Here is a 17,891-nt window from a genome sequence, read left to right on the forward strand (position 1 = left end):
TGTTTGCAACATTCTAGTGCGGACAACGATAGACTAAACATAAGATGCATTGGATTAGCTGGAAAAAACTATGTTCTTCGAAGCTAATGGTATGGGTTTTAATAACCTTGAGTTGTTTAACATGGCAATTTGCTTGCTAAACAAGGATGTCGGTTGATTCACAACCCTCATTCCTTACTTTATCCTTTTTTTAAAGCTAAGTATTTTCCTACCATAGATTTTTACAATCTAATGTAAGTAGGAGGTGCTCTTATGTATGGTGAAGTATTTGTGATGTTAAGTCTTTTTTGCAGAATGGGTGCATTTGGCAGATAGGGAAGGATAATAGAGTCAGAATCCTTCATGATAAATGAGTACCAATTTTTTGGTTACCTCGGATGCTACCTCCTAATTATGTTTTATAAGATGATTCTATGGTGAATTTGCTTATGAATTTGGACCACATAACTTGGAATGTGGATTTAGTTCAAGTTGTTTTTCCTCCTATTGTTGTGAATGCAGTTTTTCAGCTTCCTATATTTTCAAGAGAGTGTGAAGATAAACTTGTGTGAAGTGGCACAAAGAATGGAGTATATTTTGTAAAGTCTGGGTATCATCTACCCTTGAATTTGTTTGACTTATTAAGGCTGAAAGTTCTCATTCATATGGATCTTCCATATTTTGGCATTAGTTTTGGAATCTGAATTTACCAATTAAGGTTAAAAACTTTGAATGGCGAGCTTGTAAGGATAGTCTTCCTACTAAAATGAATTTAATGAAGTGTGATGTTCTATCAAATGCGGGATGTCCTTATTGTCACTTGGTTGGAGAGGATTGATATTTTGTTTTTATGGCTGTCTATATGTAAAAAAAGGTATTGGTTGTTCGTTGTCCACCAGTTTTATCTTGTTTGGAGTTTTTTGTTGGTTATGAAAATGTGGTTTGGGAATTAATGCAACTTAATATAACTTTAGTCCTTATTTTTATTATTATTTCTTGGGGAGTTTGGAAGTATAGAAACTTGAAGTTATTTTAGGATTCTTCTTGTGTGATGCAAGAAGTTGTTGATGATTGTTTAGCATATGTTGAGAATTACATTATTGTTAAACATTCCCGGCCAGTTGGTGATACAGAAAGAGCTTGTACTCTCTTGGAAGCATCCTATTCCAGGTATGGTAAAGCTTAACTTTGATGGTGCTTTGTTTCGATCTTTTGACTTTGTAGGTATTAGGGCTATTTTAAGGGATGAAAAAGGTGATCTTCTATTTGCTTTGAGCCGGAAGGAATTTGGGCTATATGAAGTAGATGATATAGAGGCTTTGACTACCTTACGGGGTCTTAAACTGATATCTAATTTGGGTTTCTCAAGTTTATTACTAGAAGGGGATTCGTGGACAGTTATTGAGGCTATTGGTTCACATAAGCCAAAATTTTCAAGGCAAAAGAATTTGATATCTGAAATTCAAAGTCTCCTATCTAGATTTGCAGTATATGAAGTAGCTCATGTTGGTTGCCAAAGAAATGAATTAGCTCATTTACTTCCAAGGCATGCTTGCTTTGTGGATGATACTATTCAATGGTGGCATGAATGTCCAGATTTTATTCATTCACGGGTCATGCTTGATTCAACTTTGTAATTGTTTTGGTATTAACTTTGTTGTTACTAATTCTATATGAATCTTTTACTACAAAAAAAAAAAAAAAAAACCAATGTTGCAACAATTGAACATCTCCAAGTGACATCATAAAACTAGAAAACTAAACAATGAATTAGGAAAAGAATGTCAAAAAGAAAAACTCTCAATTAGGAAAAAATAATAACATATGTACAAACTATAAAAAATTAATTAACAAACCAATGGTATATTAAAGTTAAATTGTTTTGGGGTTTCAAAAGTAAAACCCCAAAACAGTATAGGGTTTTAATTTTGTAACCCCAAAAGAAATTAGGTTAGAGGGTTCGAATTTTGAGTTTATTTAGGCTCTTAGATTCAACACCCTTAAATCATTTAGAAGTTCAATCCAAACCCTTAGGATTTCATATTGAAACCCTAAAATTTTTTCTAAAAGAGTATGTTCAGAACTTCAAACATCGAAATTTAAACACCAATCAAACTCCACATCATCCAAAACACAACAAAACCATTGCAAAAATCCCATCCTCCATTGCAAAAAATAAAACAAATGCATTTCGAAATTTTAAAAATCTTAGGGTTTCAATTTTGGGATATACTTACAGTGATGCCATTTTGGAGATCCAAAAAAAGATGTTTCATTCCAAAACTTAATTATAATATATATATATATATATATATATATATATATATATATATATAGGACGAGTGTACGGTGGAAAACCTGGCATCCACCTTGAGAAGGCGGGTTCATGCCCTCTTATCCGCCATATGTGGGCGGTTGCCTCTGCTTGCCCCAAGCGGGGAGCCCGCCCAACAAGCCTATTTAAATGCTTGATCAATATGTATTATTAAGTTCATATATTGAATCTATAAACTGTAGATTTTGGGAGTGGATTTTGAGGAATCACGGTCTCTCGATCTGGTATTTTATTTTACACTTTTGGAATTTATTCATTTGTTGAACTTGGTTATAAAGAATCAAAGATGCGTGGAGTAATCAAAATTAATTTTTCAACCATTCATTTGCCAACAACCACGCATGCAAATCTAATGAAGGATGTTTAATTTGTTCATATTCAAAAATTACTTATTTCAAAACAAATTATATCAATAGTTTAAAGTAACCATTGGAAAGTAACATTCATTGCCATTTATTGTAGATTTTATTAATTCCGGTGAAACCTAATGCATGAACAGAAATAAAAGCTAAACAAAAGTTGAAATAAACATGGTATATATAGTCTTCGTTGTTACAGTTACAGAGAGAAGAATGAATAGAGAGAGAGATTGACATATGCATCGATCATCAGTTTTATATCGATTTAAATATATTGTCAAAGGTATGTGGTCTAATTGGTATATATAATTCACATCTTTTAAATTAGAAGTCTGAAGTTCGAAATCCTCGTCTCTTAAATGTATCAATATATATATATATATATATATATATTTATATGTGCGTATATGTTTAGAAAAATTGACACTTTATCCTAAAAATTTCTCCGAAAATAGAGCATCAAAATTTTCACATATGATGACGAGGGTGCCTTCCCCATGCAGTACTCTTTTTGAATTCTCGATATAATTTAATGTATTTTTTAAATATAAAAGAAGAAAATAACTAAAATGGAAGGAATATTCAACCCTCTCCAACATTGTTGTATTTTTCATAATTTAATATAGTATTACTTTAATTTGTAAAAGATGTTTTTCCATCCATATCTACTTCATTATTGCTTTTAATTTCGAGTCCCCGAATCATTCATGGGCCCGCCAAATTGGAATATACACCTGAAATTTGGGAAGTTGGGTACGACGGGAAATGACGTGTAAAGCTCTTAGAGGTCTATTCCCTGTCAACATTAGGCAACATTCGCCGGCCTTTCCTCAGAGCGCTTGTTAAGATTCTTTGTCATGCAGCGATTGGCTACTTATTAAAAAAAAAAAAAAAAAACCCAGTTCTGGTTTTTCTTCCCCTTTCATTTTATTTATTTATTTATTTTTATTTTTCTGAAATGAAAATTGTTTCCGTTTTAATTTCGTCATCCAACGCTTTTAGCGTTCACGAATGTTAAGAGATATCATGGATTAATAAATTAAAAATAAACATTTATTCACCAACGAAATTATAAGATTTTTCTAATAAGATTTACAATAAAAGAGATAAATATTATAATAGTACCAACAACGAAGACGATGACAACGATAGAGGAAAATCTCTCGTTTTTTTAAGCCCAGCGGTGGTCCCAGGGGGACCCACCAGCGGTGGCTCTAGCGTTGTCCCAGCGATAAATTCTCCCACTGTTCTGTGATTAGTAGATTACACCTACCCATCTCTCTATATGTGAATAAGAGGTGTCCAGTGATGGGGCAGAAGAAGCAGATGGAAGCTCCACTTCTGGGTATTCATGGGTTGGTCAACGATAACAAGAAGAGTTGGAGCAAGGCTCTGCGGTTCCTTCTTGCATTTATAGCCCTCACAAGTGAGTTTCTCTTTTCCCCTTTTACTGGGTTTTTTTAATCTTATTTTCCAAGTTCTGGGTTCTGCCCTGAATCCTATTTTCTGATAGAGTTTCAGTGGTTGAATCCGAGGAAGACATGTCTGGGTCTTCTTTGGTTCATTTATTTTTTTATTCCTTCGGCCTTGTGAATAGATCGCAATATGTATGAACCCACCCCCACCTACTTGTTCGCTGTAAAATGATTTTGACTTTAAGCTATTGTTCTTGGAACATGAACCCAGTTGCTGTACTTTTAAGCACCAAAACAATTAATCACCAAACTCAGGCTGAATTTGCAGTAATCAAAACATATAATTGTAGTCCCATAAATTTCCAGGCATTCTTCCATTTTCGGTCTCGAGCCCAAGTCTGGAATTTTGAATGTTTTAGGCCAACTCAGAACTACTACTATAAGGAATGTTTCCTAATCTGTTGTCATGATTAGCCAGATGATCGACAGACACAGATCGTACGTTATTTTCTTGAGTCATATATTCTTTGCTTTCCACAATCTACGGTCATAGGAGCTATAAACTAGATTTAACTATGTGCGCAATGTTTGCATTTCAGTTGTAGGCCTTGTACTCAGTGGTGGCGATTTAAGTTCTTGGGTACTAAGAGGAGGAAACAAGTATGATAAGAGAGCTGAAGCCAATGAAGCTGCTGACATTGTTGAATCAGATCAGGGTGTTGTTGCTGCTGATGATGGTCGATGCTCGGAAATTGGTGTATCCATGCTTCGGCAGGGCGGGCATGCTGTCGATGCGGCAGTGGCCACTGCATTGTGCCTTGGTGTTGTTAATCCGATGGCTAGTGGGATTGGAGGGGGAGGTTTCATGATTGTACGGTCTTCTTCAACATCACAGACACAAGCTTTTGACATGAGGGAAACTGCTCCATCAGCAGCTTCACAGGTTCTTAATTTCACCAAGCTCAGATTGATTAGCAGTTCAAATCAATTTTGCTTGTCTTTTTTAGAGATTCACCATTGGATGGCAGGGTTCACTTCAGATTTCACCATTTCCTTCCACTAAAGTTTAACTAACAAGTTTTCGTTTGCCACTTGTGCCAAAATATGGTTACCAAAATCAGAATATGTATGAGAATAACCCCAAATCCAAAGTTTTTGGTGCACTTGCAATGGGAGTTCCTGGAGAGATAGCAGGCCTTCACAAAGCTTGGTTGCAACATGGGCGTTTGGCATGGAAGACTTTATTCAAACCCGCCATAGAACTTGCTAGAGATGGATTTGCGATTGCTCCTTATCTAAGACAACACATAACTAAGAGTGCAGAGATGATCATGAATGACCCGGGTTTACGACAGGTGTTTGCGCCAAATGGGGAGCTGTTGCAAGAGGGTGATACATGCTATAATTTGGAACTTGGCCACAGCTTAGAGGCAGTGGCAGAGCAGGGGCCACAAGCTTTCTACAATGGAACCGTTGGTGAGAAATTTGTGAAGGATGTAAGAGAGGCTGGTGGAATTTTGACAATGGAGGATTTAAGGAATTATAGAGTGGATGTAATGGATGCCATGGCTACGAAGGTATCAGGCTACACTATAATTGGAATGCCACCTCCTTCAAGTGGAACACTCGGTCTTTCTCTGGTAAGTCTTCACCTTCAAGACGACAGAGTACTAAGACACTAGGTCATTGGTATATTGAACCATACGAGAAGAGACTTTTGAAAGATGATTGCTGTGTTTAACTATATAGAATTAAAAGCTTTTACATATGCAAGTTTAATACCAAACATTTGTAAAAACAGGTTCTAAACATCTTGGACAGCTATGGAGATTCGAGTGCCGCAGAAGGCAGTCTTGGTCTACATCGCCTTGTTGAAGCAGTGAAACACATGTTTGCGGTCCGAATGAATCTCGGCGACCCTAGATTTGTTGACATAAGTGAATATGTATCAGACATGCTCTCACCATCTTTTGCGAGGCAAATTCAGCAAAAGATACTTGACAACACCACTTTCCCTCCAGAATACTATATGAGCAGGTTTGGTGCATACATTAGTGGTGTAAATTTGAGCTTCCCTATCTGATCGACAATACTGCTAATATTGTAGTATCTATCTCATTATGTTATAAAGTTACGGCCCATAAATTCCAGGTGGAGTCAGCTGAGAGATCATGGAACCAGTCATTTCTGCATTGTGGATACAGATAGAAATGCTGTATCAATGACCACCACAGTAAATTATCCATTTGGAGGTGGGGTGCTCTCTCCTTCTACCGGGATTGTGCTGAATAATGAGATGGATGACTTCTCAACACCCACCGAAATTACACCCGACAAACTCCCTCCAGCTCCAACAAATTTTATTCAACCGAATAAGAGACCGCTATCTTCCATGACTCCGATCATTGTCATCAAGGTAAAGAAATTAAAATAGCTAAAAAATGATGTTTCCCATGCAGCTTTTTCTTCTGGAACTGATTGCAAATATGTGCTCAGTTCTCTTTTTATCTTACCTTGGCGCTTGGCAGGATAATCAGCTGGCCGGGGTCATTGGTGGTAGTGGTGGACTAAACATAATTCCGGCAGTAATCCAGGTTTTTGTAAACCATTTTATGTTGGGGATGAGACCATTAGATGCAGTTCAGAATCCAAGAATCTACCACAAGGTTCATGACTTGTTTCAGTCCGTAAGTATAATTTAACTAACAATGGGGATCTGACTCATTCTAATTCCCATGCAGCTAATACCCAATGTGGTTTTGTATGAAAACTGGACTCTGATTGATGGCGATCACATTGAGCTTGAAGATGAAAGAAAGATTTTCTTGAAAGAGAGGGGTCATCAACTGCAGGCCAAAGCAGGTGGAGCTATTGTCCAGTTTGCCGTTCAAACTTTCCAAAACCCCATTAAAATGGGTCGAAAAAATGGAAAGTATCGTAATGACAATATATTCCATGGTACACTTACTGCTGTATGTGACCCTAGAAAGAACGGGAGGCCGGCAGCCATTTAGCCAGCACTACGGCCTCAGATTGAAAAAATTCTGAGGGAGGGAGAGAAGCCTTTCTGCCTGGATTGTTTCCAAGCTTGGCCTCTAAAATGGTAAATTGTAATTAAAAAATGTTGAGATATTCTATGCAAATATCAATATCAAGTTGGTCCATGACCATTCTGGCTTTGTCTTAACTCAATTGTATTAACCAAACTCAATATTTAAATAAGCGTTCATAGCTTGGAAATCTTCATCATAAATTTTGTTCTCTTTAATCAAATTGGTTGATATACCACATTTTAAATGGCTTTCAAATTAAGTATAAACCTATAAATTCACATATCTAAGATGAAGAGCGGCATTGCTCTATGTAACATCAATAAGGACATTGGCAACTGACACTCAGCCATTGGACCTAAGAAATGGATATTGAACAGAGCATAAAAATAGTGAATGATTTTTTGGCTTCATCTCGAAGTCCTCTAATTTACAAAGTTCTAAAACGAAAAATAAAAGGCAGAGGCACTTCTAGATTGATCCATCAACTAGTATGTGATCAAGACAATAGAACAAAAACATAACACTAGAATGAAAACGCTAGGTTTACATTGTAAATTTATTGTATTTTTACCATCTTTTTAGGTCATTGTGCAATAGGCAACAACACAAGTAAGATGCAAACACTGAAGAATCTAAAAGAAACCCTTAGCAATACACCCGTTCATTATGCTCTGTCCATCAGCTGTATGGGAGACAAAATGTTAGACTTGCTTGTCTCAACAATACACCCGTTCATGACCATTTCCTCCAGCATAAAATGTGCTTTCTCTAAATGAAACATGATGTCTAGCTCACACTGCAAATTTCAACCAAAGGAAATAGGAGAAACCAAATCAACTTCATCAAAGGAGGGAAGGAAACTGGATTCAGGACATATAATAAAGGATGTGGTTAGAAATAACTCAGACTTACCACATTGCCAAAATGCCGGTCCATTGTTTCCACCAAGAGATGTATGAATTCCAGTATTGCAAGTTCGTTCTAAACATGGAAAACAAGAAAGGGGAATGAATGCTGAGAAATAAATCCATTAGGAAATCTAGGAAAAGGTTTGAGAGGAGAACACTTTTCTTATACTGTATTTAACAGAGTTTTAAAGTTGAGTTTTGAACAAATAAACAATGGCTTTTAAGAGGCTGTCTCATCCAAGGCCGAGATATAACAAGGCTCTCTCTCTCTCATGCTCTCTTCACATAGAAACTACACCCTTGAAATTGAGGCGCGCATTGCATGAGAAGTATTATGCAAAAATTTTTCCAAAGTTGTAGGCAAAGAGAAATTTCCTGAAAAGTATCCATATTTTTTGATTGGCATGGTTCACATTGTTTCTTCTCTCTGTGACAACAAAAATTTCAAAATACAAGCATCATCTCCAGATATGGATTAAACAAAGAAACTTACTTCATCATTGTCAACTCCAACCAGGAAAAACAGTGATGCATAGCGCCTGTAAACAATTTTGTAGTTCCGATGCTCGACAAAAGAACACTGTTACCGTAAAACAAACATATCAGCAACATATACATGAACCTTGTTCTGACATAACATAATTTTTTATTTATTTTTTGATAAGTCTGGAATAACATAATTAAAATTAACTTTAAGAAAAACTTCAATTTACTGAAAGAAACACACTCTCTGATAACTAATAGCAACTAATACGTTAACATTGTCCAGATACAGATTCTTGGTAGAACGTGATGAAGAGCTAACAAAATAAATAAATAAAACATGACCAGAAGAAATTAGAAAACCATAATGTGCTTGACTTAGGCAAGAACTCAACTCTTAGACAAGATTTTTATATTCACTTGTTCCTAGGCATGATTTTAATAGGAATGATGATCCGAGCAGAGTACACTACAAACTACACAAAACTGTCCATGTCTAACAAGGCCCACCATAATATAATCCAATCATTTTTCCACGATCACATATTAGTTTTTCCTTTTTGGATGGACAGCTGCCATGTGTAAAATATTATGATTTGATAACTTGAGAAAAGGGAAAAATCGTTTTGGACAGACATATCCAAGAATCGTGGTGAGACAGTTGACCACCCCCTTTTATATATATATATATATATATATATTTTTTAATAAGTAAATGATTGGTATTAATAAGAGTAGGCATAGCCCAAGTACACAAAATGGCATGCACGAGGTAATGCCTATCTAGGAAAAAGAAAAGGAAACAAGAAAGTCATGAAGACTAAAGCCATTAAAATCTACAGCTATGGCCCATAGCAATAATGTGCTAACAAAGAGTGATCTAAGTTCCTCTAGAAAGCATTCATTCTCTTCAAATGTCCAGTCATTTCGCTCCAGCAATAAGCACCACAGGATACATATCGGTGCCATTTCCACACAACTGTGATTTGTGGAGAACCTCCTAGATTTTTCCAACTAGCCAAGAACGCAACCACTGTGGCTGGCATAACCCAAGCTACCTCTAACCTGTAGAAAACATCATCCCATATCGCTCTAGAAACCTCACAATGCAGTAAAAGGTGATCCACATTCTCCCCACTTTTCTTGCACATACAACACCAGTATATTATGATGACCCTGCGTTTCCATAAGTTATCCACCGTCAAAATCTTACCCAGAGAAGCCGACCAAGCAAAAAATGCAGCTTTAGAAGGTGCCCTATTTTGCCAAATCATCTTCGATGAGAATTGATTGTCTTGCGATTGTGTGAGACTTGTAGAAAAAACAAACCGAGAATGTGCCTTTACTTGCGGGTATCCACCACAACTTGTCAACTCCTTGAGTGCTCAGTCTCATGGAGTATAGAAGACGAAAAAAATCCTCAAAGCTACCAACTTCCCAATCTTGGGCAGTCCTACTAAAGTTCACATTCCATTGGACTTGATCCCCATATATCACCATAATATCAGCCACTGAGGCTTCTTTTTCACATGCAATCCTGAAAACTGAGGGGGATGAGTCCTTAAGGGCATTATCTACACACCATAGGTCGCTCTAGAAGTTAATTCTAGAGCCATTTCCCAACACAAGTCTAGTATGACGAGTGAAGAACCCCCATCCTCGTCTAATATGCTTCCAGACTCCCACTAGCATTTCCCAAGTAAAACTCTATTAAAAATCCTCAGATTTCTTATTCCCAACTCACCAAAAGAGATTGGAGAGCATATCATATCCCACTTGACCAGGTGGAATTTGAATTCATCCCCCATACCACTCCACAAGAAATCCGTTACAGTTTCTCAATCTGAGTTGTCACACTTGCTGGAATTAGGAATAAAGATAAGAAATATGTTGGTAAACTAGACAGGGTGCTTTTAATTAAGGTGATCCAACCACCTTTTGACAAGTAAAATCTCTTCCAACCCGCCAATCTACGTTCAATCTTCTTAATCACTTTATCCCAAATTGATTTAGCCCTTGATGTTGCTCCTAAAGGAAGACCCAGGTAATTCATGGTAAGAGAGGAAACCTTACATCCACAAATGTTAGCCAACTGCTGGGTTTTGCGCACATTACCAATTGGCACCAACTTTGATTTGTCAAAGTTCAATTTCAAGCCTGATGTCTCTTCAAAACAAAGTAAGAGAGCCCTCAATGCCCACATCTGGTTTGGCTCTCAATGCCCACATCTGGTTTTGTTCAGCCTCACAAAAAATCAGTGTCATCTACCAAAAAATAAGTGAGAAATGTTTAGAATACCCCTACTGGGGTCACCAACCGAGAATCCAGCCACAAAACCATTGTTAATTAAAGACGAGATCATTCTGTTGAGTACCTCCATAACAATGACAAACAAAAGTGGGGACACAGGATCCCCTTGTCTTAGGCCTTGCAAACTATTAAAGAAACCAATTGGATTGCCAGTTACCAACATTGAAAACTTCGCCGCTGAGATGCACCATCTAATCCACGAGCACCATCTGATCCACGATCACCATCTCTCCCCAAATCCACACCTCCCAAGCAAGTATATTAAGAATTCTCAATTCATGTGATCATAAGCCTTCTCCATATCAACTTACATAAGATCCCATTATTGCTAGGTTTTAATCTGCTGTCTAGGCATTCATTGGCAATGAGAATTGAGTCCAAAATTTGCCATCCCTTTACAGATGCATTTTGGGGTTTCGAAATTATCTTTCCCAAGACCTCTCCTAAGTGGTTTGCAAGCACCTTAGATAAGATCTTATACACCCCATTCACAAAACTAAAGGTCGATAATCTTTCACTTCCAGTGCCCAAATCTTCTTAGGAATAAGTGCAAAAAAAGTGGCATTTAGTCTTTTTTTTTTTTTTTTCTTTCAACCGAAAAAATTCCTAGACACCTTCGTTAAATCCTCCTTGGGCACTTCTCAACATGTTTTGAAAAATCCCATAGAAAATCTATCAGGGCCAGCTGCTTTATCTTTAACCATTTTCCTCACCACTCCAAGAACCTCCATCTCCTCAAAGGGTCCCTCCAACCAAGAAACATTTTGTGACTCCATGGACTCAAAGGCTAGTCCATTGAGCTTTGGTCACCATCCCACCTGTTTAGTAAGTGTTCGAAAAAATCAGTCACGTGCTCTCGAATCACAAGAGTTTCCATACAAGGCACACTATCTATATTTAGCATCTCAATGGTATTCGTTCTCCTGTGAGAGTTTGCCACTCTGAAAGAATTTCGTACTTTGATCTCCTTCTTTTAACCACAGTGCTCTTGATCTTTGCCGTCAAGAGATTTTCTCCAATGATATAACCCTCTCTAAGGTGAGGTTTGGATAGTGAAATGAGATGAGATGGTTTTAGATGAAAGTTGAAAGTTCCATAAAATATTGTTAGAATATTATTTTTTAATATTATTATTGTTTTGAAATTTGAAAAAGTTGAATTGTCTATTATATTATGTGGGAATTTGAGAAAGTTGTAATGATGAAATGAGATGAGTTGAAACCATCTATGTATCCAAACCTAGCCTAATTCTGACACGAACTCTGCCTTCTGAGATAACTCATCCAAGGAAAGCGCCTAACCCTCCTATATCCTTTCTAGCTCTTGTATCTCCTCCAACATAGACTTCTTACGATCACCAATATCACCAAAGGATTGAGCATTCCAAAGTTTTAGATCTTGTTTCAAAGCATTTATAATTTCTGCAAAAATGAAACTAAGAGTGCCATGAATCTGATATAAGGACCACCATTGTCTAACCCTGTCCACAAAGCCTTCAATTTTCAGCCTCATATTTTTGAATTTAAAAAACTGACGCCCTCCTTGAATACTACCACAATCCAGCAAGATAAGAAAGTGATCTGAGCAAAGGTGAGGCAGCCTCTTTTGACATAGGTTTGGATAATGACTTTCCCACTCCGATGAGACTAAAAATGGGTCTAGTCTAGACCACGTACAATGATTAGACCACTTGTATGCTCTGCCAATGAGAGGAAAACCCAGATTCCAAGTCAAAATACACCGAGAATTCCATCATTGCAGGTCGCAGCCTACTTTCTCCTGACTGCTCACCTGGGAACCTTGTAACATTAAAATCACCACCTATGCATCATGGTATGTCCCACCAACAATGAACTCCCGCTATTTCATCCCATAGAAGTCTTCTACCACTATCTGGGTTCAGCCCATAAATACCAGCAAACACCCACAAAAAATTATCTCCTTTTATATTGCATTGTGGCAAGATTTTATACAGGGCGCATTAGGCAATGCCTTGTATTGCAATCTAAGTGTGTGAAAGTTAGAAAAGGAGTTCAGCCATCACAAGTAGGTGAAATTTGGAGTGTCATGCGATGAATTTAGGAAAATGATAGAAGCATAACTTTTTTACAAGCCTTTACACAACATAAATTATAAAAGTATCATCATTAAGAAGCATTCCCTTATCTGAAATTGGCAATCATTCTTTCCAACCTTATTCAAATATGGGGTGGGTTTGGTTTTTTCATAGGCTGAAACATGATTTGAAGGTGAGATTTGGAGTGCTGTGCAATGAACTTAGGATAATGATAGACGCACAACCATTTTCACAACCCTTTACACAACATAAATTATAATTATAAAATAAATCATAAAAGTATCTTCATTATACAAAACCACGTTCATTTCAAAAGATGATTGTGTAAAGGAAATAATAGGAACTCCCTTAAAACCATTTTCTGAAGTTCATTACTTGACTAGCTACTTGCATTTAGTACTATCTATTTTGATTTCTTTTTAGTTTCAAATCTCTTTCAAAATTTTTAAAATAATTCATTACGATGATGTACTATAATATCATACGATTATCCCTTAAACGTGATATAGATAGGGTTCATTAAGTGCAAATACTGGATATTTTAGCCTTATGTTTCTAAAAATGTTTGTCGGAAAAAATATAAGATATTTTAGTCATTGTGTTTCTAACTATGACTAAATTGACAAGTGAAATTTCCAATATATCTTATGTTTGACATCCTTAACCATTATAGCCATCCTGTGCAAATCGTACAGTTTTTTAGCCAGAGAAATATAGAGTACTTTATCAACAACAAAGGATAAATTAAAAATTCAAGACTAAAAGAACCTGAAACAATTTCGTTTCCAGAATTTGGGAATAGAACTCTAAAGCATTCATTCAAGGAGTCAGAAACCCCACGCACGCACCCTTGGAAACTTTTCACCACCTCTCTCAATTAGTGACTCAAAACCAATTCCCAATAGATCAGTGAATAGGAAAATCATGCAGTTCATATATACGAAACGGAATTCCCAATATAGGCTGGAAGCGAAGAATTTCACCATAAAAGGTTTCGATTAAGTAGGATCTGGGAACTTATCTGGGATCAATATAACCCCAAGATAAAATTGACTTAATTCAATCTCTTAGATTAATCCAGAAAAAAATTCAAAAAAAGGATGGGAAGATATAAGGAAACCTGTTGCTCGTTACGGGCGAGGCATTTGCGAACAATTTCGCCCTCGAGAGCGCGTCGTTCTTCGAGAGTGAGGTACTCGTAGTATTGGGCAAGACGGGTCTGTCCCTGCTTGTTCACCATCAAAATGAATCTGATCCCCATTTCCTTCCCTCTTCACCACTCCCAAACCACAACAGAGAGAGAGAGAGGCAGAGAGATCTTTTCGGAAAATTTTCAGTTTGTGAAATTTCTGCTGAAGACGCCACGTTGGAACAAGTGATGAATTAGTCCCGTTGGCGTGTTTTGATGCTTTTTAAATATTTATTTAGTAATTAAGGAATGTTTTTTAATGACATTATAATTTATTTTAAATATTTAAAGATGTTAAAAAAATACATAAAAAAGAATAAAATAGATGAAATATACTTATCAACACCCGACTCGGTGGCTATGGAGCTATATTTTTCTTAATTATATTGTTGAGCATATTTGATTACAAAAATTCTATTCTTAAATCTTTAATCATTCTTTGTAACACACCCACACCACACCTCCACGTTGGCACGGAGGAAATAACCAAGGGAAAACTTTAAAAGCCGGTCGGGTGTTAATTGCTTTTTTACACCCCTAGTGAAAAATAAACACGTGGTAGACTTGTATAAATTGCGATGGGGGTGTGCATCAAGTAAATCCCATCTCTTTTCCCTCTCTCTTATCTCTTTCCTCTTCTCCACTTGTAGCACCTTTTCTCTCCCGAATTTCTTCTTCTCTTCTCCCCCAAATTTTGTGTGGAGCACATATATGTGGTTATTGAATCCTTTAGTGAAAAGAGACCTCTCGAGGAAGGAAGTTGAAAGAGCTACTGAGTTTGCTCATATGTTTTGGACCGTGTGGAAGATAATGTTTTTTACTTGTGGAGTTTTTCTGATAGTTTGGATCTGTGGTCTTATTCATCTATGTAGTCATCATTCGCAGTGAAAATGTGTTCTTGGATTTTCCACAAAACCGCTATGTAAATGACGGGACCATATCCTTGAACCCTCTCTTGAGCTTAGCAAAACAGTTTTGACTCTAACCTAACAAATATATCAAAAATCTTTTATTCTACAAATTATAGGGGTAGCAACTCCAAATCTTTGTTCAATACATGATAAGTACTTCCCTTCTAGACGTGGTCTATATTAGAGTATAGTTCCTTCCTATTATAATATTCGTTTCGATGTTCCTCTGTTTCGATGCTCCTCATTTATATCACTCTAAAATCTGGTTTGCAATACTGGGCATGCACACATACTCTGTACCCTAACAAAGCCAATGAATGAACTGGTTTATAATATTGGGCACGCACACTCTGCACCCTAACAAAACTGGCTTATGGAGAGCTTGGTTTGCAATACCGGGCACGAAAAAAATAAGAAAAAAGTAAAAGTTTACATGGTACTAAAATTGAAACAGACGTTAGCTTTAGGGTAGGATTGTGATATCTAAAGAACAGCGTTTTAGGGCAGCACTTTTCTCAACATCCAAACATAAATTTAAAAGCAATGAAATCATATAGAAACACATAATTCTACTACTGTCTGATTGGATGTCAATGCTAGTATATAATTTTCTTGTCTTATAGGAGGTTTGCCATATATTGCCTCAAATGGTATGAGCTTAATGGAAGTGTGAAAAGTGGTATTGTACTGCTGTTTAGCCAATGTCAACCACTCGAACTATAGCCTTGGTTGATCTCTTGTGAAGCATCTCAAGAAATGCTCAAGGCATTTATTAATAGCCTCAGTCTGCCCATCACTTTAAGGGTGATAAGTAAAAGAATAAGAAAAAGTTTCTCCTTGCAATTTGAATAGTTCTTTCCAAAAAGAACTTGTAAAAGTTGAGCCTCTATTGGAAACTATGCTTTTAGGTAGATCATGCAACTTGAACACATTATCAAAAAATCAAGAGGCTATCTTTACTGCTGTAAAGTGACATTTCAATGCCATAAAATGAGAGTATTTGGACAATGTTTTAACAACACCATAATGACAAAATAGTCGTTTGAAACAAGTACACATTCTACAAAATCCATAGACAAATATGTCCAAATTTGTTGAGGTCCTGGTAAGGGTTGCAACAATCCAGTAGGGTACACATTCTCCACTTTATTTCTTTGGCAAACTTTACATTCTCTAATATATATTTTTACTTCACTTTTTAACCCTTGCCAATAAAAATTACTTCCAGCACACTACAAAGACTTATGAAATCCAGAGTGACCTATAAATGGACTAGCATGGATGAAATGTAAAATCTTCACTTTTAACTTAGGACAATCTGGAATATAAATTATTCATTCTTTAAACAAAAGACCATGTTTAAATGTGAAGGAAGAGGCAGAAGATGAGCCATTCTTCCCATTCTTCAAAAAATCAAACTATTGTTTTGCTAACTGATCTCCAACATAAGCATTCTTCAATTCTTCAAGCCAAGTTGGGGTAGGAATTGTTATAGTAGTAACCACCATAGAATCATCTGAACTATCCATTTTTGACAAAGCATTTGCCATCAATAAAGTTGTCAAGGGAATAGCTATTAAACCATAGCCTCCAATAAACTTTCTATAATAACTTGTCAATCCTAAAAAGCCTTTTAAAGACTTAACATTCTTAGGAACTAACCAAGTTAACATAGACTGTAGCTTCTTTGGATTAGCTCTTACCCCATCCTTAGAAATTAAGTGCCCCCAATACTCATTTTCAACCCATGCAAAATGATACTTTGATTTCCTTGCAAATAGTGTTCCTTATGTGTTCTAAAGGTTGTTTTACGTATATCATCAGTTTTCATATGGATTTGATGATACCTCGATCTCAAATCCAATTTGAAAAAAAACCTTGGAGCCAAACAACTCATCTAGCAACTCATTTGCTACAGGTATGGGGTACTTGTCTTTAGGCCTCGTTTGGTTATACAGATGAGATGAAATGAAATAAAAGTTGAAGTTAAATAAAATATTGTTAGAATATAATTTTTGTTTTGAGATTTGAAAAAATTGAATTATTTATTATATTTTGTGTTGGAGTTTGAGAAACTGTAATGATTATATGAAATGAGATTATCTCACCATACCAAACCAGGCTATTTGTAGCCTCATTCAACACTCTATAGTCAATACACATTCTCAATGAGCCGTATGACTTTCTTACTAATAAAAAAGGAGAAGAAAATGGTAATTGACTTGGCCTAATCTCAAAACTCAGTAACTCACTAACAATCTTCTCAATTTCTTTTTTTGGTAATAAGGATATCGATATAGCCTCACACTTACTGGTTGGGATTCACTCTTTAGAATTATTTGATGATCTCAAGACCTCTAAGGAGGTAAGCCAATAGGTTCATAAAAAACCTTACCATGCTTCCGCAACAACTCAAAAACTTTAACACAAACATTGGTCTCGACAGAATGCACTCAGCAGGCAGCAATTATAACCACAATCTTTTATACCCTATTTTGGAAAAATTAGAAATCTCCTTATCATCTACCAATTGAGACATACTGTCATTCCTCTGTAAGAAAAACCTTTCTTTAGACTTACAAAATTCTAAAGAACATGTCCCAATGACAAAAGCCACCATACCCCAAAAAGTACATTACAGCCTCCTAAGGTTAGTGTGAAAATATCAATAGTGAATATAGTGCTCGGCATTTGTACCCAAATTGTTGCAGATTTACCCTCACTACTCAATACTTTACCATTGGCTACCCTCACCTGAATAGGGTTGCACATCTATACAAACAATTTACATCTAGCCACCATTGCAATATCCATAAAATTATGGGTACAACCAATGTTTATCAAAGTAAAAACTCTTTTCTTATTAATTTGA

At 36.3% G+C, this 17,891-nt stretch overlaps 2 protein-coding genes across 2 annotated transcripts; one reads left to right on the forward strand and one right to left on the reverse strand.

Annotated features, from left to right (window-relative positions):
- The first annotated feature begins 3,851 nt into the window (after positions 1-3,851).
- On the forward strand, positions 3,852-7,341 carry LOC122308105 (glutathione hydrolase 3). Its single transcript, XM_043121277.1, has 7 exons — positions 3,852-4,099; positions 4,688-5,031; positions 5,210-5,728; positions 5,890-6,125; positions 6,240-6,504; positions 6,617-6,754; positions 6,830-7,341. Exons 1-7 carry the CDS (start codon positions 3,982-3,984, stop codon positions 7,100-7,102), a joined length of 1,893 nt encoding a protein of 630 aa, XP_042977211.1. The 5' UTR covers positions 3,852-3,981; the 3' UTR covers positions 7,103-7,341.
- Positions 7,342-7,490: 149 nt separating this feature from the next.
- On the reverse strand, positions 7,491-14,303 carry LOC122308106 (AP-4 complex subunit sigma). The gene is made up of 4 exons (XM_043121278.1): positions 14,040-14,303; positions 8,543-8,629; positions 8,054-8,122; positions 7,491-7,937 (listed from the first exon to the last, which is right to left on the reverse strand). Exons 1-4 carry the CDS (start codon positions 14,178-14,180, stop codon positions 7,806-7,808), a joined length of 429 nt encoding a protein of 142 aa, XP_042977212.1. The 5' UTR covers positions 14,181-14,303; the 3' UTR covers positions 7,491-7,805.
- Positions 14,304-17,891: the final 3,588 nt, after the last annotated feature.

The sequence above is a fragment of the Carya illinoinensis genome, chromosome 4 (assembly GCF_018687715.1).
Source record: "Carya illinoinensis cultivar Pawnee chromosome 4, C.illinoinensisPawnee_v1, whole genome shotgun sequence".
NCBI lineage: Eukaryota > Viridiplantae > Streptophyta > Magnoliopsida > Fagales > Juglandaceae > Carya > Carya illinoinensis.

Bases quoted from the DNA above. Each gene is read 5' to 3' on its own strand.
- LOC122308105 (XM_043121277.1), top strand. From the start codon at position 3,982: ATGGGGCAGAAGAAGCAGATGGAAGCTCCACTTCTGGGTATTCATGGG. The intron at 4,100-4,687 runs GTGAGTTTCTCT...TTTGCATTTCAG, and splicing joins TGCATTTATAGCCCTCACAA to TTGTAGGCCTTGTACTCAGT. The intron at 5,729-5,889 runs GTAAGTCTTCAC...TTGTAAAAACAG, and splicing joins GAACACTCGGTCTTTCTCTG to GTTCTAAACATCTTGGACAG.
- LOC122308106 (XM_043121278.1), bottom strand. From the start codon at position 14,180: ATGGGGATCAGATTCATTTTGATGGTGAACAAGCAGGGACAGACCCGT. The intron at 8,630-14,039 runs GTTTCCTTATAT...TTACGGTAACAG, and splicing joins TCGCCCGTAACGAGCAACAG to TGTTCTTTTGTCGAGCATCG. The intron at 7,938-8,053 runs GTAAGTCTGAGT...TGAAATTTGCAG, and splicing joins ACCGGCATTTTGGCAATGTG to TGTGAGCTAGACATCATGTT.